Source organism: Saccostrea cucullata, unplaced genomic scaffold (assembly GCF_032062105.1).
Source record: "Saccostrea cucullata isolate Sc308-1 unplaced genomic scaffold, CSIRO_AGI_Scuc_v1 ctg3341, whole genome shotgun sequence".
Classification (NCBI taxonomy): Eukaryota; Metazoa; Mollusca; class Bivalvia; order Ostreida; family Ostreidae; genus Saccostrea; species Saccostrea cuccullata.
In genome coordinates this window covers 84,287-107,961 of record NW_026940247.1, presented here as the reverse complement: position 1 = coordinate 107,961, position 23,675 = coordinate 84,287, and the positions used below count along the sequence as shown (strand labels likewise).

The 23,675-nt window shown below is 35.1% G+C and overlaps 1 protein-coding gene across 5 annotated transcripts in view; it reads right to left on the bottom strand.

Moving 5' to 3' along the window:
• Window positions 1-740: 740 nt before the first annotated feature.
• Window positions 741-23,675, bottom strand: part of LOC134255025 (ficolin-2-like) — an 86,047-nt gene continuing 63,112 nt past the window's right edge. For 3 of the 5 annotated variants that reach the window (XM_062737554.1, XM_062737555.1, XM_062737553.1), the window contains exons 2-4: window positions 6,181-6,277; window positions 4,600-4,767; window positions 741-1,381 (exon numbers count right to left, since the gene is read on the bottom strand). In XM_062737554.1, coding sequence (XP_062593538.1) covers window positions 1,128-1,381; window positions 4,600-4,767; window positions 6,181-6,277 — 519 coding nt within the window. In that variant the 3' untranslated portion in view covers window positions 741-1,127. The remainder of the gene's footprint in view (window positions 1,382-4,599; window positions 4,768-6,180; window positions 6,278-23,675) is intronic. The other 2 variants (XM_062737557.1, XM_062737556.1) reach the window with 2 other exon arrangements.

Below are 23,675 nucleotides of genomic sequence, written 5' to 3'. Positions count from 1 at the left end.
TCAAAAAATCGTGATTAATTTTTGTAAGATATCAGGAAATTTCAAAAAAAAAATTATTAGTCTGCAGACACAATGATAAAGGGAATGAAAGTGGATACAATCTACAGGTTGGTAAAAGAGTATTTAGCAATTAGGAAAGGAAAGGCGGTTGATTTTTCAATGCAGGAAAGCAGAGAAATATACCCCCAAGATGTGAAAGAAATCGCATAAATTGCAAAATGTTTACACTGAGGGATCTATAGCATTTTTTTTTCTAAAATACTAAAATATTTATGGATATAACACTCAAGTTTCTGAACCTAGCTTATAAACTTCAAATTTCAATCTGCTCAAAGTCAGCTTGACGCGTACGTTTGATTTTCACTTACTCAGTTGCTCTGTGGCGATTTTCAACGTACATGACATCAAACTAAATCATATCATACTTGGTTCTCCTTTTTATTGATTTGGCATTCAAAAAAGAGCATCTCTCACACACTTCTTATACCAAAAAACATGTGCAACTAATGAGAAATATTTGTATATAAAAATAAATCTACCTAATAAAACTAGACACAGTCTATGGACCTAGTTGATTAATAGAGTTATATACTATTTTTCCCTGTAAATGGACCTTTCACGGGGTTCAGTTAAAATTCATGGAGTGTATAAAAAACCAGTCTGTTTGTTGTTTGTATACTTTACAATACTATTAGATAAATAATAAAATGAAAATTATAAATATAAAAAACCAGAAATAATTTATTTTGTACAAAGCTTTATGAGATTATCTTGTTTTAGCAAGTAAGGTTATAACACTTTTTCAGAATATAATAGTTAAGGCAATAAATTCGTAAATTCATTAAATACAACAATATTATATCATATTAAAATTTGCTACTTTGTTACATTTATATAGAAACCACCATTATGTGAAGAATAAAGTCATCATCATTTATTATAGAAGAATTTGACTTTGTATGTACTTTGTATGTAAATGTATTAAACATAACTATAAAAGATAATCAATGTTTAAACTTCAATATACCTTTTTCAATCAATGCACATGTACAATACACATCAATAAATTGGATTAAATATTCACTTTGCATTATACATTTTTTTTAAATAAATAAGATATAACACAGTCAGTGAGCCTTTATCATCATGACAGTTTCCTTTATATCTCTACCATATTTCAATGTAGTATACCACGGATAGAACCAGTTTGCCGAGGACCATTGACCGTTGAGGAAGGCCCGGTGACACATGTTAAACCACCAGCCTCCTCTGTGATTAGCTGCACAGTTATTACTAGATCTGTCGTGGTCTCTGTCCGGAGTGGAGAACGACATCCCTGATTGATCTTCCCCAGAATTTCCGGAGTCTATCATACTCTCACCTAGAGTAATCGACGATAAGATATTACACACACAGCTATAAGATCATCATTATCCACATAAAACTTCAAATCATAGGAAAATGCATGCAGTATTGAACATAAAAAATAAATTGTTATAAGTTGTATTCCTTGCAATTATGTTATTATAATACTTCTTTCTCTGTTTTTCTGCTGTTTGTTATTTGATTTATTATTTTAACTTATTATGAAATTGGTTGATGTCAATGATTTTAATTGAACCATTTCTTTTATATCTTTTATAAACATCGCCCCGTAGGGATCCAGGTTAGAATAGGTCCTCAGTACCCCTTGCTTGTCGTAAAAGGCGACTAAATGAGGCGGTCCTTCGGATGAGACCGTATAAACCGAGGCCCCGTGTCAAAGCAGGTGTGGCACGATAAAGATCCCTCCCTGCTCAAAGGCCGTAAGTGCCGATCATAGGCCTAAATGTGCAGCCTTTCACCGGCACTGGTCACGTCTACATATCAGTGAAATATTATGGAGAGGGACGTTAAACAGTATACAATTTTATAAACATCAATTGCTTTTCTGAACATTGAAATTGATTAACTTATAGATAATAAGAAGCGATAAGAAGAAAACAAAATGATTAGATGAACTGATAAAAAACACAAGCTCTGAAATAATCTTATCATTTTGTTTTCTTCTTATCGCTTCTTATTATCTTTACGGAAAATATATAGTGTCCTGCGAATTATAACCTATATCTGATTAAATTCCATCTTTTGATTTTTTTTCCTTTTACATTGATGTCCATTTACTAAAACTTCGAAAATTAACAAGGACATTTACTACGCGGTCATAGGATTGACGGATTAATCACTTGATGATAAGTAAGGTGACATTCGGTTTTCAAACCCGTTAAGTTTTTTATTAATTCTAAATATCTTTTATTAACAATGAATTTCCTTGTCTTTTTTATATGTAAACAATAAACATATCTTTTTACGACATTTTACATCTCTTCTATAATGTCTTATGTTTCGGATAACAGTGAGTTCTTAAAATAAATGTTCAAATAAGCAATCAGGTAAAGAAACGATGCAAAGTTCATAGGTGCCAATTCCATGCAATAAGTGAAGTATTGATGTATTGCAGGAGTTGATGATTAAAGATTTTAATTCTCCAATTTGTTTAAGCTTCTACAATTGGAATACTTTTGTTCTTTTCCACCAGCATCTAGAAGTATTTTAGTCTAATTTTAAAAATTTTCCTGTCTGCACATGAATTTAGTAGCTGGGAGCTCCATGACATTCGATAACGAATTCATTCTTGGCTCTGTTTTCATGCAATGATTGTAAAAAATAGTTATGGTTTAGTCATATACCCTCAATCTGAATCACAATTCGTCTAGTGAAGTTTTATTACCGAACACCAGGAGGCGGTCGGTTATATGATATGACAGTTTGAATTCGTTGTGCGTTTCTGCGGAGTTAGAAGAATTTAAACACAAATACTGAACATTCATAAAATAGAATGTTGATACAGAGAGTTTAAATGTTTCACAAAATATGCACAATAATCATTAAAAAAAATTAAAATTGTGTAAATATGGGGTAAATGTTTCATCCAATCCTGATTGACAATCTCTGACATAACGGAGGTGCGGAGACGTGTTGGGCATGGTTTAAAACAAAGACACGCGTTATACAGTATACAAGTAAAAATACCACTACTGTAATAAATAATTTTACTTTCACTTTTTAAACAGGATTTGATGAATATATTCTAAAATATCGTGTATTATACATTTCCAATAGAAAATTCCAAATGATTGATTGACATTTCATCATCAGATAGAATTAAACGAGACAAAAATAATGCGCGTTTTACAGTATGCCAAGTTTTTTCCCGCCATATCTACGACAAGAGAAGAAATTTAGTGGCGGATCTAGAGGAAATGGGCAGAGAGGTTAACATCTCCTGAAAGCAAGCAAAAAGACCCACATATTTGTTGCGTTTTTATTGAATAAAACTATATATCTCTATGGTTAAGATAAGTTTGACTTTAGTTTAAATCTTTAAACGTAAAAATAGAAACATCAAACTTTCGACAGAGTTGGTTTGTACCAAACTGTGCATGGAGACGCAGATTGAGGGTAATGAGTAGTTTGCTTATGTATGTATTAATATATATGCATTATGTATTGGAGAAAATCCTGTAAAGTCGCATGCAAATGTTTAAGGTAAGGTAACAGGGATATCTTAATTAACAGATAAATATAAGATATATTAATAACAGATCAAGCATTCCAGTTTCTAATTGCTTTATTGAAAGGACCAATTGGTTTGCGGCCGATTTTTGTCGCTTGCGTCAATATATGTTTCTTGTTTACTTAGAAGCAACAGGTAAAAATCAAATTTCGTTAAAGCTGTCATTTTTTTGGATCGCCAGAAAACACCAAATCTTTGTATATTTATTGGAAAATAGGAAAAGTTATTTATCTTGAAGTTTAACAGGTTTCGTAGAAAGAGCTCACTCAAAATAAAACTTGTCTACAAACATAGTGGAATTCGAACCCACGCGAGACGTATACTTACTCTGCGACACTAAAGCAGAGACTCTTACCATTGCGATACTGTAGTATTATATAAACAATTTATTTATTAAGACATTGATTGGCTGAGCTTCATCAATGATGTTTCGTACCTTCAAACATAGGGTTTTAAGGATTTACAAAAATATATAAAATCTTATTTGTATTTTAATAGATTACTCTTGTAATTTATTCCTGATTTAATTAAAAATTACATATCCTATAAAGGATGCATTTAAGTGAAATATAATTAAAATAAATTTAATTCAATTCAGTATTTCTTTGAAATTGTTTAAACGTAATTTTTTCTGTTCCTGCTACACAATATCTGCTTAAGTTCTTGTCCAGTACCATCCCATACTGAGTTTATTATGCAATATGCTCTTTCATATAAATATCAATCTATTTTTTTTTTTTAGGATTTGCTTATAAAACTTGTATACTGAAAAAATATGAATTTATAGCAAATAGAAAAGTGGTGTTTGAAGCATTTAATATTTTGTTGTTTTTTTTTTTCAATTCTAAAAACTATTGGTCCATACTACATCGACTATTTCTTTATAAAATCTCATTTGCGGAAATGATGCAATGCTAACATTCATCCCCCCTCTCTCTCTCTCCTCATTGATCGCCACTTCACATTCTTTTTCTTTTACCTACCCAGGGTCCCGGAAGCTGGTCCTCCCAGAAAAAGCCTGAAGTTGTTAGTTTCATCAGCAACAGAGAACTGGTTGTATAATTCATAGAGCTTTGTCCCATTAGTCAGTGTAATGGAGACGTAGAGGGAGGAGTTCCTCCCCCTGGTAAGTTGATGAATTACGTCATTCCCTAAAATATGTTATAGACGTGTTAAATAATAAGCATTTATAAAGCAAAACATATTTTTTTCAGAAATGTTGTCATATAATTCAAGATACAATTGTAAATTTAATCAGAAATACCAAATTACCAATAACCTACTTGTTTTGAAATCAAAGTGAGGAAATCGTTTTAAATAATATGAGTTATCATGTTCGGCAAATAACGGAAATATCTGTCATCAACTCCGCGTATAAATAGTGGAATAACAAATACGAGGGTTGACCAAAAAGTTAGTGGATAATGACGTTTTCATGAAAATAAATGCTTCTATATAAATCTGTTGTATTTCAAAATATTTCTAATGAAAAAACAAGTCAGAATGATTTAGTTTTTATTGATGGAGCGTTATATTTGTTTAAAAATCGGGGTCTTTAGAGGTCGCAGATAGTGCGCACGGACCAAGGTTAAAATGATGTTAACTCTGATATAAAGATTTCGGATTAAAATGATCATTTTGTATATAAAACAAGTCAAAAATTAAAAAAAAAAATATGTAACACAAATAAAGAGGTTATTATCATTTTTTGATATCTTTTAAATATCTTTTAATATATAGACAACGAAAATACACAAAGAAAACCTTAACAAGTACGTGTCAAAACTCGACAGAAAAAGTGGCGTCGTACGTCGGCACGGTCAGCGTCCGGTCAAAAATTAAGTACTATAACGGTAGAAACGATTTAAGAAATAAAATATTTGTTAAAACAACTCAAATTATTGAAATATATTGATTGTATTGATTTGGGATTCGTATATAAGATTTTTCAACTCCATGTACAAATTTGAAGACACTACAAGAATTTAAAAACCCATGTAATTAACTGTAAATGGAGATTTCTATTCATGACGTTGTTATAAATCTAGCGCAACGTCGGACTGGGCTGTTCAGTTTGGGTATGCAAACTGTTAATTAAACTTAATTTAGATGACGCTCGTAAATTTTTGTGCATTGTTTTGAATCTTAAAAAATTAAATAAATTATAGCCTATACTTAAAGATTATTGCTAGGATTTTGAAGTGCGTTGCTCCTTAAAAAAGAAATGTAGTGTGTGTCAATGAACATGTGTTAAGTCAAAATCCAAATGTTTGACGTTATAATGAAATTAGCGTAATGTCAGACTGGTCCGTGCGCACAATCTGCTATCTTTTAAGACCCCGATTTTTACAAAAATATTAAGTTTCATCAATGAGATTTAAATCATTCTGACTTATCTTTTCATGAGAAATATTATTATATACAATAGAAGCATATAGAACCCTTTATTTTAACAAAAACATCATTGTCCACGAACTTTTTGGACAACCCTCGTAGTATGGAAAACGTCAGGCACTATTGACAAAAAGATAATTTGTATTTGCTGATAAATGTATATAATTTACCAATCCAATAGGAGTCGTTAGGACTCCCGAACCCTGTCTTATACTCTGCCCAGTTTCTGTTGAATCTCACCGCTCCACTGACCCGCTTCTGGATTGCCTAGAGATTTATGTATAATGGTGGTTATAAATAAAAGCAGTAAAGTTTTTGATTTCTACGTTATACTGTGAACAATTTTCTAATGGATTATTCATAAAAATAATCTTTTAAACGTGCTTATTTTTTAAGTTTTAATATTCGCAATTTTTCAAGTAATGAGCTTTTAAAAAATCTTGCATACAAAAATCTACTTAATATATACTTATCTCAACAACTATTTCAAGTAAAAATAAAACATTTATGATATTATAAAAAAAAGTAATCAACTTAGTAATGAAACATATTTACTGTTAGAATGTTTGTATCTTTAAGCAAATTAGGTTAGAAAAAAATTCAATGACCATTTAACCCATTTCTCGTAGTTTCGCCAAAAAAAATTTCACATCTGTTTTAAAATCAAAGATTTAGAAATTACAATCGAAAAACAATAGTTAGAACATTAAATTGATGAGTTGAGAGAGAGAGAGAGAGAGAGAGAGAGAGAGAGAGAGAGAGAGAGAGAGAGAGAGAGAGAGAGATCTAGCCTTCAACCATCATATCACAGAAGACACTGATCTTGCTTTCAACACCAGACGGATTTATCTTATATACACCAGATTTTGTAATACCATTTAACCCATTACTCTTTTGTTTCGCCTGAAAAAAATTTTACATCTGTTTATAATGGATGGATGGATGGAGAGATGGATGAGATGGATGGATGGATGGATAGATGGATGGATGGATGGATGGATGGATGGATGGATGGATGGATGGATGGATGGATGGATGGATGGATGGGCGGATGGATGGATGGATGGATGGATGGATGGATGGATGGATGGATGGATGGATGGATGGATGGATGGATGGATGGATGGATGGATGGATGGATGGATGGATGGATGGATGGATGGATGGATGGATGGATGGATGGATGGATGGATGGATGGATGGATGGATGGATGGATGGATGGATGGATGGATGGATGGATGGATGGATGGATGGATGGATGGATGGATGGATGGATGGATGGATGGATGGATGGATGGATGGATGGATGGATGGATGGATGGATGGATGGATGGATGGATGGATGGATGGATGGATGGATGGATGGATGGATGGATGGATGGATGGATGGATGGATGGATGGATGGATGGATGGATGGATGGATGGATGGATGGATGGGATGGGATGGTGGATGGATGGATGGATGGATGGGATGGATGGATGGATGATAGATGGATGGATGGATGGATGGATGGATATATATAATGGATGGATGGATAATGGATGGATATATGGATATATGGATGGATGGATAATATATATATATTCGTTAAAGCAAATTTAAATTGTTATAACAAATTAAAGAATTCGTTTAAATGAATTCATTTTGTTTGAAAAAAAAAATAGAATTCGTTAAAACGAGTTTAATTCGTATTAAGAAATCCTATTACAGATTAAAATCATTATAACGAATTCAAATAAATTGTTATAACGAATCAATTTGTAAAAACAATCTCGACAATTCGTTTTATCGAAATCAAAAAATATTTTTCGATAGGTCCAAAATGGGCTTTCATGGTTTTTAAAAATGCGACCCTCTTTCAATTTTAAAAGAAGGTTACCTTGCTTATTCAATTATCCCTTAGACCCTCGCCGTACTTTACACTTGAATGAACAAAGACAACTTTTTTTTCACACTTTCATGATGGTTAATTGGTAGTTGCCTTAAAAATATATTGTATTATTTTACAAAGAATATTTATTGTATGTCTTTTCTATAAAGCTACACTTTAAGAATAGTGTTGGCACTGTAAGTCAAACATAACATTGTACTGAACTCATTTAATTGATCAAAATAAATTGTTTTAAATTTTCAAGGAACTCTAAAAGTATTCTACTACATGTATTCTGAAGTTTCTTTTTTCCTTTAGGAGTACAAAAAATCACGGCATTTACTTTATTAAGTCTTTCCACCTTTCTGTGGAAAGACTTCTTGAAATGCTTATGTTTACTATTATTATTAGGTCTTTCCACCTTTCTGTGGAAAGACCTCTTGAAATGCTTCTGTTTCTTTTTATTTTATTTCTCCCCTTAGCTTTTGAGACCGTAAGACTTATCGAAAAACTTTCTAGTTCATGATACTGGATATATAAAGTTATTCCGAAAAACGACCCCGTATGTTTTAACTTCGACAGCTTACGCAGTTATTGGCCCTTTCACCGTTAAGCTTGTTATCGCTACTCCTCAGAAACCGTAAACCGTAGAGATACAAAACCTTCACCATTGTCTTGAACTAATTTAGGAGACTTTTCAATCTATTCATTGCGAAAGTTTTCTTTGACCCCTTCAATGAGTAATTGCCCCTGAAAGTTTATAAATTTTACAAAAAATTAAAAATTTTCAAAACGAAAAGTCGTAGAGACATGAAACTAACTGCATAACATTCAATGACCTTTTTCCTTCAAATTCAATTCAAGGTCAAAGTTCAAGGTCATTCCAAATATGAGAAATAAATTTCTCTTAATAGCTCTTATGTCCTTAAACATATACTTTCTATCTTATGTCTTTAATATGTACTTTTGAAACTCTTTAGAAGATATAATTCTTGGCCCCTAAGATTGACCCTTTAAAAAGTTGTTGCCCCTTGTGCTAAAAACCCTTGTTATCGCTACTCCTCTGAAACTGTTAACCGTAAAGGTATGTAACCTTCACCAATGGCTTTGCCTAATTATGGGGACTCTTCAATCTATTCATTGCGAAAGTGTTCGGTGACCCCTTCAATGAGTTATTGCCCCTGAAACTTTTTTAATATTACAAATAATTAAAAATTTTCAAAACGACAAGTCGTAGAGACATAGGACCAACTGCATAAGATTCATTGACCTTTGACCTTCAAATTCATGTAAAGGTCAAAGGTCAAGGTCATTCCAAAAATGGAAAATTTAGCTCTTTTTATATCTCTTTTGTCTTTCAACATATACTTAATGTCTATGCATCATTAATATGTACTCTTAAAACTGTTTCAAAGATTTCACTCTTGTCCCCTAATATTAACCCTTTTAAAAGTTATTGCCCCTTGTGTGAAAAACCTTGTTATCGCTACTTGTCCGAAACCGTAGACCGTAGAGACACCAAACCTTTACTAATATCTTAAGGGTTTTTAGGTCTTACTTTACTGTATAAGTGCAAATGTATCTGATGAACCCTTATATGAGTTATTGCCCTTTAAGTTCTTTGTACTTACTATAAATCCTCATAACTTGAAAACTATAAGGCATACAAGCATGGGGGCAACTGCATTGTGACCCTTGACCTTGAATATTTTTTCAAGGTCAAAGGTCAAGGTCATTCTTTTTTTTTTTTAAATTTTCATTTTTTCTATGCTTCAAGAGAGTTCTGGTTTCTTTTTTATGGAATTTAATTTTTAGGAGTCATGTATAAAACAAATTTAAAATTCAAAGAAGGTGGAAAGACCTCTTATTGTTCTGTGAACAATAAGTCTCCTAGTTATTTTTCTTCCCGGACTTTTGAAACCGCAAGACTTATCGATAAACTTTGTAGTTCATGATATTGGATATTAAAAGTTATTCCGAAAAACGACCCCCCGTGTTTGAACTTTGACCCCTTTCAAAGTTATTGCCCCTTTCACAATAAATGCTTGTTATCGCTACTCCTTTGAAACCGTAAACCGTAGAGATACAAAACCTTCAACAATGTCTACGACTACTTTAGGAGACGCTTGAATCTATTCATTGCCAAAGGATTCCTAAACCCCTACAATGAATTATTGCCCCTGAATGTTTGCGAAGTTTACGAATATCAAGAACTTTTCTAAAACAACAAGGCGTAGAGACATGGGACCAACTGCAAAAGATTCATTGACCTTTCACCTTAAAATATAGGTCAAGGTCAAAGGTCAAGGTCATTTAAAATATGTAAAATTAAGCATTTTTTATAGCTCTTTTGTTCTTAACCAAATTCTAAACATCTTTTCAGCTTCAATATGTACTCTTGAAACCATTTCAGAGATTTCATTCTTGTCCCCTAAGATTGACCCCTCTAAAAGTTAGTGCCCCCTTCAGTGAAAACCCTTGTTATCGCTACTCCTCTGAAACCGTAAACGGTAGAAGTACGAAACCTTCAACAATGTCTGCGACTAATTAAGTACACTTTCCAATCTATTCACAGCAAAAGAATTCGTAAACCATGTAAGAAGTTATTGCCCCTGACAGTTTACGATGTTTACGAAGAACTTAAAACTTCTTAACGACAAGTCGTAAAGACATGTGGCCAAGTGTATGAGATATTTTGCCCTTTGACCTCGAATTTAAGGTCAAAGTCAAAGGTCAAGGTCATTGAATAAAGTATGAAATTGCTTATACATGTTTATTTTTACAAAATGAATTTGACCTTTGACATTGATAGTTGACCTTGACCTTTGACCTTGACCCTTACTCAAGAGTTTATAACATATTTATTATTTATATAGCTTTGATCCAGCCCCAAGTGGTAAACTCATGTTTATGAGAGTTTTTTTTTTTTTTTTGGATGACCTTGACCTTTGACCTTGATACCATCAAATTTATCAAATATCCTTATAAAACTGTTTTCAAATGTCTCTCTGTACCCGTCAAGCCTGACATATAAAAAAGTTCTTCCTACTTGTGAGAAATCCTTCATATCTTTATGCATTCAAAACCATTGACCGTAGCGATGCAAAACCTTAAACAGTGTCTTCGACAACTTTAAAAACTATTACCTTCAAATTTAGGTCAAGGTCAAAGGTCAAGGTCCTTCAAAACACATATTATTAGGTCTTTCCACCTTTCTGTGGAAAGATCTCTTGAAATGCTTATGTTTATTATTATTCTTTTTCCGCCGGACTTTTGAAACTGCAAGACTTATCGAAAAACTTTGTAGTTCATGATACTGGATATCAAAAGTTATTCTGAAAAATGACCCAACGTATTTGAACTTTGACCCCTTACTCAGTTATTACCCCTTTTGTCGTAAAGCTTGTTATCGCTACTCCTCCGAACCCGTAAACCGCAGAGTTTCCAGACCTTTGTAACGTTCTTACTATGTACAAATGATTAATAATTGGGTTCGCTTAGGTCTCCTTCCTAAGAATCACGTTTATAATCAGAATCAAAACAGACTTCAATGATGTTAATGACACTAAAAGAACAACTGGCTGAAATTCACTATATATGCTTTTTCCTTGGTCCTATCTAGATAATGATTAGTAAACGAAATGAAAACAAACTATAACGAAGGAATCACTTACAATCAAACCAAATAATCAAATATAAATCTATAACACTGTAGCTGCAGACTGAGTGGTATAACCGACAATTATGTTGTTTCCCGACACAGTCTGCAACTACCTAAAAGCACACCCTATAAAATCACAGTCACAGATACATCTAAAGACACACAAACACAAGCTAAAGTCGCCAAGACACCATAGCTATCAACAGGACACGACTTTTGGTAAGACACAAGCTAAAGTCACCGAGACACCATAGCTAGTCACAAGACACTAGGGAACTGGGTCCCTGGGCTGAGTGGTCTAACTAACAATTCTGTTGTTTCCCGACACAGCCCAGGTTCCCTTCCCAAGTCACCTAACTCCGACAAAGAGTTACACCAAAAGTAAACGAAACAAGATTGATCCCTGTATTTATACTATTTCTCCTATGCCTAATTACTACTGATTGGTTAATAATTTCTAATGATTTGATTGGCTAAAATATCAACTCTGATTGGCTACACATAATATAATTTGATTGGATGATTTAAAAACCTATTTCAATCCACTCAACTAATTCTGATTCATTACACCTTCACCTATGTCTACGACTTAATTAGTAGACTTCAATCCTTCATTGCTAAAGGATTCGTAAACTCCTATGACGAATTATTGCCCCTGAATGTTTGCGATGTTTAGGAATATATAATTTTTTTTCTTAAACAATATGTCATAGAGATATGTGGCCAACTGCAAAAGATTCTTTAACCTTTGACCTAAAAATTGAGGTCAAGGTCAAAGGTCAAGGTCATTCAAAATATGAAAAATTAAGCTCTTTTTATACCTCTTTGTTCTTTTCCAAATTTTAAACATCTTTGCATCTTCAATATGTACTCTTAAAACCATTTCAGAGATTTCATTCTTGTCCCCTAAGATTGACCCCTCTAAGAGTTAGTGCCCCCTTCAGTGTAAACCCTTGTTATCGCTACTCCTCCGAAACCGTAAACCGTAGAAGTACGAAACCTTCAACAATGTCTGCGACTAATTTAGAACACTTCTCATTCCATTAGTGCGAAAGAATTCGTAAACCATTTAAAGTAGTTATTGCCCCTGCCATTTTGTGGTGTTTACGAAGAACTAAAAACTTCCTAACAACAAGTCGTAAAGACATGGGCCCAACTGCATGAGATCTTTTGACCTTTGACCTTGAAGAATAGGTCAAGGTCAAAGGTCAGGGTCATTGGAATACTATAGAAATTGTCGATTTAAGCTATTAAAAAAATCCAAATGACCTTGACCTTGATATTTGACCTTGACCTTTGACCTTGACCCCTTACTCAAAAAGTAACAAAGAAATATTCATTACCTTTATCTAGATTCATCTTCAAGTGTTAATCTCAAGTTTATCTCTCTCTTTCTTTTTTTTTTTGATGACCTTGACCTTTGACCTTGATAAATGACCTTGACCTTTGACCCCCTATAGACCCAAAGGTCACAATCAAGCTAAAGGTCGTCGAGGTATTTTCAACTCTTACTTTAACAAATGCTTATACCCCCCCCTTTTTTTTCTAAGCCCGTATTAGCTATTTCTGCAATTGTTGTTAATATCATTCGATTCTCCTGCTCTATTACGAGATTTTAATGCCAAGTATTCTTGCTTTCTTTAGAGTATGGAATTTATTTCAATTTTATTTGGATTTAATATTAATGGAATGAATCTTGATTTCGTCTGAAATTTGATTTTTTTTTTCTAGAATAACACAATCCCAAGAAATAGCGACTTTCAGCATAGTAAAAAGAAATACACGTTTCTTCCCTGAGTTTCCCATCTAGAATTACATGTTTGGAATTTTATTTATGCTACTTACATTGAATTTCATGCCTATTTCGGTCAGGAATGTTAAAACCCGAACCCGATTCTCTGTTTTCCTTTTCCATAATTACAAACTGCCTTGCATCTCTCGCTCATGTTTCTCACATGCTCTTAAATAATTTATCGCCATCCATTTCAAACATATAACAACTCAAATCGGATATTTTCAAACATCTCTTTAATACATGTATAATGCACATATGATGCAGGTACACATGGGACATTTCACGATGTTTTCACTTACGCTTCCGTCTTGATGCGCAGATCAAATGCATGTGATTCATATTAATAGGTATATCATAATTTTAATCAGACCCTACCCCTTACATCTTAACTCGAAAACAATCTCATTCAAGCTCATATATACACCTAGAAACGTGTTACAATGTTTTTTATGTGGCTCTCTTTGCGTGATCAATGAACTCGTGCTTATCCCCGAGTCGACTACAAACAATCTGCAGAAGGATAAAACGTACTGTCACAAGTGACATTGTGTCAATGTTTAATATTAGCTATTGTCCAGGTTTTGGTAAGAGTTATCTGTATTTGGGCATTAGGAGTTATCGTTTATTTCATTTACGCACTATTGGTCACTGGGTTGTACTTGTTGCTATTTTTATCAACGTATACTCGTCGAACCCGTTTGAGTAGTTTGGTCAGTTATTTATACTGGGTGTTGGCTAGTGTTTGTCAGAAGAGGTCTGGACGCCGTGAGTTGTACTTTACCCATGCTTAGTGATCTTGGGTGTGCCTTTTATATAACCCATGCTGTGTGAACTTGGGTGTGTTCTAGCTGTTTCCCCTGCTGTGTGATCTTGGGATTCAGGGATGTTTTGTAGCGGCGTTGAGAGCAAGACCTGGGGGCCGACAGTATAATTTTAATGTGTAAAATGCCACAGCTCAGTAAGTTTTTATACTTTACAATATTTTTGTTATTAGCTTTAAAGAGCAATATTCGATGTAAAACGGTTAGCAATATAGCGAGAATGTATATATTTACGCTCTAATTCATTTACTTGTTAAACGGCAAAAATACATGTTTTCTTTTGTTATTTGTTTGTAAAATCTAGTATATTGAACAGATATGTATTTTGAATATTTGATTAGAAAACCCTATGAAAATTGTAGGTGACCAAAATTGTATATTAGCTTTATTTGGACGGGAGGATTTATTTACGTGGTAAGGCTACTTGGATATGGTGGACCGGACGGGACACTATGGTGGACCACAGGGACAATATGGTGGACCATGGACGTGGTGTGGAGTGTGAATTTGTCCAGTGATGACCATGATTGAACTTTTGGCCGGTTTCATGTTTATTGTACATATGTAGATAAATTTATTGTTAATTTTTATAAATCTTGTTGTTTCTTGGTACACAGGAGGTCTTCCAAAATATTATTTATTTTGGTTAGTAAATTCTATAAAGAATCCATCACAACTTGAGGTCAGTTGTGACATTTTTGGTGGCAGCGGTGGGATAGACTTCCTGTTACCAAGTATACCTGCATTATTTTCACGTTTTGTAGAAAAGGCTTTAGTTGAAAAAGATTTCTATTGTTTGAATTATTTTTTTCGCAGGTTTTGTACAAAATATTTTTGTTCATATGCATTTTGTCATTTTCTTATTTTCACATTTGTTGTTTGTTGTTGCGTTGCATATTGTAACCATGGAGTATTTACAATTAGGAGAAAAGTTAGGTTTGCAAGGAACTGAGTTACAAGAGTTTGTTGACAGAAAAGAGAGAGAATATTTTGAAAGGGCGGAAAGGGCAGCAGAGAGAGAAGCGAGAAAGATTGAGAGCGAAATTGAATTAGAAAAACTTAAGAAAGAAACTGAATTACAAAAATTAAAAGCTGGAGAACTAGCTGTAGGTCCACTGGGTCTTGCTTCTCAATCGCTTGCTAAGTTGCCAAAGTTACCTCCATTTGATGAATCTAAAGATTGTATTGATTCATATCTACAGAGATTCGAAAGGTTTGCTTCATGTGCTAAGTGGGAACAGTCGTCATGGGCGATTAATCTTAGTGCTCTCCTGAAAGGTAAAGCTCTTGAGGTTTATTCTAGACTTCCAGTTTCAGAGGCTTTGAATTATGGGTCCTTGAAGCAATCGTTGTTAAGGCGTTTTCAACTAACGGAAGAAGGGTTTCGTGTCAAATTCCGTTCCAGCAGACCAGAACAGGGTGAGAATCCTTCACAATTCTTTGCTAGGCTGAACAATTATGTAGAGAAATGGTTGTCTTTAGCAGATAGTCCAAAAACTTATGACGGTCTTAAAGATTTGTGTTTAAGAGAACAGTTTTTAAACAGTTGTAGTAAGCAGTTGGGAATGTATCTTAAAGAAAGACATCCGAAAAGTGTAGAAGAAATGTCAAAGCTCGCAGACCAATTTATTGAAGCTCATGGTTATACTTCATTCACTAAAGACTTTCAAGTTTTTCAGAAGCAACCATCAAGCACTTCTAGCGTTCAGAGTAACAGCAGTGGATCCATTCAAAAGCAACAGATGTACCAAGGATCACTACAGCAAAAGGGTGAAAGAAAATGTTACATCTGTGGGAAAAGTGGACATTTGGCAAAAAACTGTTTCTCCAAGCAGAAAATTCCTCGTGCAGTTCCTACTTCGCACAATGCTCAAAAGACTGCAATGTTACAGAGTCAACATAACTGTGAGTTAAATTGCATAAAATGTAATGCCAATTCTAGTTCCAACTTACAGAATTCTGCAGAAGTAAGGACGGACAACGCAATATCGCATCAAAATCAGCCTCACATAGGATCAGCATGCATCCCTCAACATAAACTGTTGCAGTGTTGTGTCACAGATGGACTTGTTAAACTTGCATGTGGACACGTATTACCTGTTATTGGAGGCGTCTGTAAGGTTTGTGAAAAGATGCCCGTTGCTATGGGTTATGTCGGTGAAAACTTTGTTAAAGTGTTAAGAGACTCGGGTTGTAGTGGTGTTGTAGTGAAGAGAGATTTAGTTACAGATGATCAACTGACTGGACAAGTGCAGAAATGTGTTTTGATAGACGGCACAGTTCGTACAGTAGAGGAAGCTTCCATCTATGTCGACACTCCCTATTTCACAGGTAATATCAATGCTTTATGTATGAAAGAACCTGTTTACGATCTTATCATAGGTAACATCGATGGTGCCAGAAATCAGACGGATCCTGATCCACAGTGGTGTAGAAAGGACAAAAGAGAAGAGTGTAGTCAAGTTCTTCAAGCTGTACAGACAAGGAATCAAAAGAAAAAAGAAGACAAAGGTATGAAAAAGCTAAAAGTTACAGATTTAGTGGATACTGATATGACAATTGATCAGATGAAACAACTTCAGATGGACGATTCTTCCTTGAAAGTGTATCGTGAGCATGCAGCGACTGGCAGAAAGAAGAACATAGATGAAAATATAGAGACATGGTTTAGCGTTGAAAGAGGACTGTTGTCACCTTATACTGTATTTCAGAAGGGTACATCAGTAGGGGGACCAAAGGGCACCTTATACTGTACATCAGTAGGGGGACTAGAGGGCATTTTGAATTCTACATATGTAGGGGGACCAGAAGACACCTTATATTGTACATAAGTAGGGGACAACAGAAAGAGGGCCAGAGAACACCTTATATTCTACATCAGTAGGGGGGCCAGAAGTCACCTTTAATTCTACATATGTAGGGGGACCAGAGGTCACCTTAAATTGTACGTCAGTGGGGGGACCAGAGGTCATCTTATACTGTACATCAGTAGGGGACATCAGTAGGAGAGCAGAGGTCACCTTATATTGTACATAAGAAGGAGGACCAGAGGTCACCTTATATTGTACAGCAGTAGAGGGACCAGAGGTCACCTTTAATTGTACATCAATAGGGGACCAAGAGTCACTTTATATTGTACATCATTTGGGGGACCAGAGGCAATCTTATATTGTACATCAGCTGTAGTAGGGGGACCAGAGGTCACCTTAAATTGTACATCAGTAGGGGGACCAAAGGTCATCTTATATTGTACATCAGTAGGGGGAGCAAAGGTCACCTTATATTGTACATAAGTAGGGGGACCAAAGGTCACCTTATATTGTACATCAGTAGGGGACCAGAGGACACATTAAATTGTACATCAGTAGGGGAACCAGAGGTCACCTTAAATTGTACATCAATAGGGGGAGAAGGAGTCACTTTATATTGTACATCAGTAGGGGGACCAGAAGTCACCTTATACTGTACATCAGTAGTGGACATCAGAAGGAGAGCAGAGGTTACCTTTAATTCTACATATGTAGGGGGATCAGAGGTCACCTTATACTGTACATCAGTTGGGGGACTAGAGGTTACCTTATATTGTATATCAGTAGGGGGACCAGGAGTCACCTTATATTGTACATCAGTTGGGGGACCAGAGGCAACCTTATATTGTACATCAGCAGGGGGACCAGGAGTCACTTTTTATTTTACATCAGTAGGGGGACCAGAGGTCATCTTATACTGTACATCAGTAGTGGACATCAGTAGGAGAGCAGAGGTCACCTTTAATTCTACATATGTAGGGGGACCAGAGGTCACCTTATACTGTGCAACAGTTAGGGGACTAGATATAACCTTATATTGTATATCAGTAGGGGGACCAGGAGTCACCTTATATTGTACATCAGTTGGGGGACCAGAGGCAACCTTATATTGTACATCAGCAGGGGGACCAAGAGTCACCTTTTATTTTACATCAGTAGGGGGACCAGAGGTCATCTTACACTGTACATCAGTAGTGGACATCAGTAGTAGAGCAGAGGTCATCTTTAATTCTACATATGTAGGGGGACCAGAGGTCACCTTATACTGTACATCAGTTGGGGAACTAGAGGTAACCTATTGTATATCAGTAAGGGGACCAGGAGTCACCTTATACTGTACATCAGTTGGGGGACCAGAGGTCACCTTATATTGTACATCAGTCGGGGGACCAGGAGTCACCTTTTATTGGACATCAGTAGGGCGACCAGAGGTTACTTTATACTGTACATCAGTAGTGGACATCAGTAGGAGAGCAGAGGTCACCCTTAATTCTACATATGTAGGGGGACCTGAGGTCACCTTATACTGTTCATCAGTTGGGGGACTAGATGTAACCTTATATTGTATATCAGTAGGGGGACCAGAGGTAACCTTATATTGTACATCAGTAGGGGGGCCAGAGGATACCATATATCGTACATTGGTAGGGGGACTAGGGGTCACCTTATATTGTACATCAGTAGGGGGACCAGAGGATACCATATATCGTACATTGGTAGGGGGACTAGGGGTCACCTTATATTGTACATCAGTAGGGGGGGGCTAGATGACACCTTATAATGTACATCAGTAGGGGGACCAGAGGGCACCGTATACTGTACATCAGTAGGGGGACCAGAGGACACTTTATATTGTACATCAGTAGGGGGACCAGAGGACACCTAATATTACACTTTAGATCAATAAGGGGACCAGAGGGCACCTTATAGTAGGGAACATTAGAAGGGGGACTAGAGGTCACCTTATATTGTATATCAATAGGTGGACCAGAGGTAACCTTATATTGTATATCAGTAGGGGGACCAGAGGACACCATATATCGTACATTGGTAGGGGGACTAGGGGTCACCTTATATTGTACATCAGTAGAGGGACTAAAGGACACCTTATTTTGTACATCAGTAGGGGGACCAGAGGGCACCTTATATTGTACATCAGTAGGGGGACCAGAGGACACCTTATATTGAACATCAGTTGTTGAACCAGGGGACATCTTTTATTGTACACCAGTAGGTAGACCTGGGGACATCTTATATTGTACATGAGTAGGGGGACCAAGGGTCACCTTATATTGTACATCAGTAGGGAGACCAGAGGACACCTTATATTATACATCAGCAGGGGGACCAAGGTCATCTTATATGCAACAGCAGGGTGACCAGGGTACATCTTATATTGTTCATAAGTTGGGGACATCAGTAGGGGGACCAGAGGACACCTTATATTATTCATCAGTAGGGGGACCAGGGGTTTCTTATTTTGTACACCAGTAGGGTGACCAGAGGTCACCTTATATTATACATCAGTAGTGGGACCATATGACACCTTTTATGTACATCAGTAAGGGGAACAGAGGTCACCTCATATTGTACATAAGTAGGGAACATCAGTAGGGGGACCTGGGGTCACCTTATATTTCACAAATGTAGGGGGACCAGGGGTCACCTTATATAGTACAATAGTAGGGGGCCAGGGATTACCTTATATTGTACAACATTAGGAGGACGAAAGGACACCTTATATTGTACATCAGTAGGAGATAACAGTAGGGGGACCAGAGGTCACCTTTTATTGTACATCAGTAGGGAGACAGAGCCTTCAGTTCAGTTTTAACGTTCGTTACTGGGTGGACCAGAAGTAAACTAATATTGTACAACAATAAGTTGACCAAAGGTCACCTTATATGTTATTTCATTATGGAGACTTATGGTCATCTTTATATTGTACAACAGAAAGGGGACCATAGGTCACCTTATACTGTACAAAAGCAGACGTCAGATTATATTGTACATCATAAGGGGAAACAGAGGTCACCTTATACATCAATAGGGGGTCAGAGGTCACCCTATGTTGTAGATCATTATGAGGACCTTAGGTCACTCTATATTTTACATCACAAGGGGGACCAGAGGTCACCTTGTATTGTACATAAATAAGGAGACCAGTGGTCCCCTTTGTTGTACATTTTTAAAGAAATCAGACATAAAAAATATTATATGAATGCAGAGAGATAAAGCATCAACGATTCTAGACTCGTCTTAACCAACAGACACCTAAAAAGAAAACAAGGGCGGACCAGTGGGTACAGATAAAATGCATATTAACGAGATGCTAGACGTTCACTTAAGAACACGACAAGAGGCCTATGGATCTTATAGGTCATTTGAACATCTTGTAAAACTTTAAAACTTTCATTTCAAATAAGCGGTAATAATTAGCAATAATTAGTAGTGCTCATTGACCACAAAAACCCTCATCCTGAGGTCATACATTTCACAATTTTGAAAAAAAGGACCACTGTTCATAAAAAAAAATTTGGTTTATACCAAAGAACAAATTTCAAAGCATTAATTCAATTACGGTATTGTCTACAAATGACATGGTACCCATGAGCCAGGGGCCTTGAAATTTATAATTCTGGAAGACACTCCCTTGCTTATCATAACTATATGTAGTTAGTTTAATTAATATCCAGGAGCAGAGAGGAAGATTTTTTTAAAGAATTAAGGAGGCTGGGGGACAACAAATTAACCACAAATTAACCATCAGTTTTAACTTATTTTTTTAGATACGGTATCATAAGCTGTCAACTATCATTTGGCAAAGAAAAAATTCATACATTTTAGTTTTTAAAATTTGATCATTTTTGTATATCTTTATATGGAGCTCTTCTTTTAAAGGAGATCAAAATAGTCTGAAAATGGCTGCCACCCCTCAGCCTCTTTAATGAATATAAACTTTACAGTTTATATAGCCCCAGCGTAACACCGGAACCCCTGACCTTTGGGTCACGAATTTCAAAACTTTGGAGAGAATACCCTTCCTCATCACAACTTTGCATGTAGTTAGTTTGTTTAATATCCAGGGGCAGAGGGAAATATTTTCAAAGAATAAATGCATTTCATAATTATTATTATTGTCGTTATGGGTATTTCCTGTGTGAACAGAATGGTGGATCTGTGTGGTTTTTATGTCACGTGACATGGTCATATAAATAGCAGGTGCGTGCTTAAAAAGTTACTCTACCGCTCGTACAGAACGTGTAAGGAATGGAAACCAGTAAATTAGGCACACACACATATATATGTATGTATATAAGTATTATTTAATGATTAAAAATAACGTGTGTTGAAATGAATACAAATGTGTTAAATTTGTAATAAACGTTCTGACGAGCAGCATTCCATACATATGAGTTGATTATTCTTTCAATACAGAATAAAAAGTATAATTAATTTATATTCGGACAGACGAAGTGAGAGAGATTATAAATTAATATAAATTTTATAGCCCTGTCCTAACCCCAGGGCCCCTGACCATGGGACAGTGAATTTCACAATTTTGGTATGGAGTCAATGCTTATAATAATTACGCCAACAGTTCGACGGCTTGATGTTAATGAGTAAAGAAGATTTTTAAAGATTTCATCAATTGTAGTAATTACGCCCAAACATTCTTGCCTTAGGGGGTGGAGGGCAGGGACCATGAATTAAAAAAAAATTCCCTTTCACCCATAGATGCTTTATGCCAAAATTGGTTGTAAATGGTTGAGGGATTACAGAGAAAAGCTGAAAATGTTCAAATGTTAACGCACAATGCACAGCGCACGACGCCAGAAAAAAAAACTGATAGCAATAAGTCACATGCGTTGATTCAGGTGACCAAATAAGGAGTCCTTTGGTCTCAATATTTATGTAAAATATTAGGTGTCTTCTGGTCTCCCTGTTGACTTACAATATAATATTATAAGATGACCTCTGGTCTTCTTATTGATGTAAAATATAAAGTGTCTTCCGGTTTCTTCATTGTCGTTCAAAATAGTGTTATCATTAGTTTTTAATGATGTACAATATAATGTGACCTCTTGTCCCCCTACTGATGTACAAATTACGAGGGCTGTTCAATAAATAATGTCCTGAACTGTATGACATACAATACTAAGCTTGAATTTATAACAATTGATGTGACTACTTTTCATCACATAGTTTAATTGTGAGAAGCTGGAAAACAAGGGTATTCGAGACACTGCATTAAAAATGAATTGTAAAGAATCAGTAAACTAAAGTAAAATTAAACCGTCCATTAAAGCTGCTGTAAAATTTGTTAAGAATCCCAAAGAAATACTCACTGAAATATGTAAAAATTTACTGCAATCAATGTTTGTTTTATAGACAATTGAGCAGGTGGATTTCACTGATAAAATGTATATAATGGGCATCAAAAATGAATACCGTACTTGCAAACAAAAATTAAACAAATAATGTACTGTTTGCCAAATTTCAACAAATAATCACTGATGGTGTATGATTGACTATACGACACATACATGTAGCAAAGAATGGAGGCGTACAAGGCAAGGACAATTCCGCGCTCTGAAAAAAGATATTTCTCAATTCGAAAAGTAGTATTTTTTCAAAATTTTATGGTTTATATCATCTTTTACATATCAAATTCTTTATTTCATTGTTTTAATAATTTATGAATAATTTATTTTTTATTCATGTTTTTATGACATTTGAAAACAACAACAAAAAAAAAAAAAACAAAAAAAAAAGAAAAAGCTTCATGTATGATTCGAACTCTCTTCATAGCTCAGGTTTAGTCCAAGACCAACCGCTTTAACCACTACCGGTACGCTACGAAGTATATGCACTATTGACGTCTTTCAGTGTGATTTAAATGGACGGGTTTGTAACATTTCCATCATTTAAGCGTTCACGAAGAATGGAGACTTGACCCATTCATGTTCAAAATTCGTTTTTTATAGCTCTATTAAACCCATTTTCCACTAAATATGCTTAACTGTCAACTTTGAAATAAATATATCCAAGTATTTTTTTTTATCAAATGATAAGTCGTTCAGAAAAATAAAATGATAAAATATTTTGAAGATGACATTACTGAGAACATGATTTTAGAAAAATATAGCTTTTTTGTGGATTTTGAAAATTGAAAAACATTTTGTCTCAGAGCGGGGGATTGTACACGCCTTATACGCCCTCTTTCAAACTACACATCATTTCGGGAGTAGTTCACACTGTTTTAAAAACGTTTGACAGAAAAAAAAAGCTTATTACTCAAAAGTAACCCTTAAAAAAAATGAGTGAAAACGACTGCATATAAGAATATATGAACAATTATTAAAAATATCAGTAATTGTAGTTATCCACGTTTATTTGAATTTCAAACAGATAATGAAACTTGAATCTATTGCTTAAAACCCTCAAAACAAATTTACAATAAGATGTACTTGACAAAAAAAGCAAAGGTCTAAGAAGAGCAGAGAATTGCAAGAGCACAAGGATAGATTTATAGGCAATTTTCTTAAATATTAGTGGTCTTATTGTTCAAATTCGTATTCGGGGATGCAGTTTAATTTCTGGAGGAATCTAGAAAGCAATTTTTTGGCAAAAAATCAAAAGGTTAATGAGAATAAGGAATCCACAACATAAGATTTTTTCCATGACAGCGTCCAAACCCGAAAG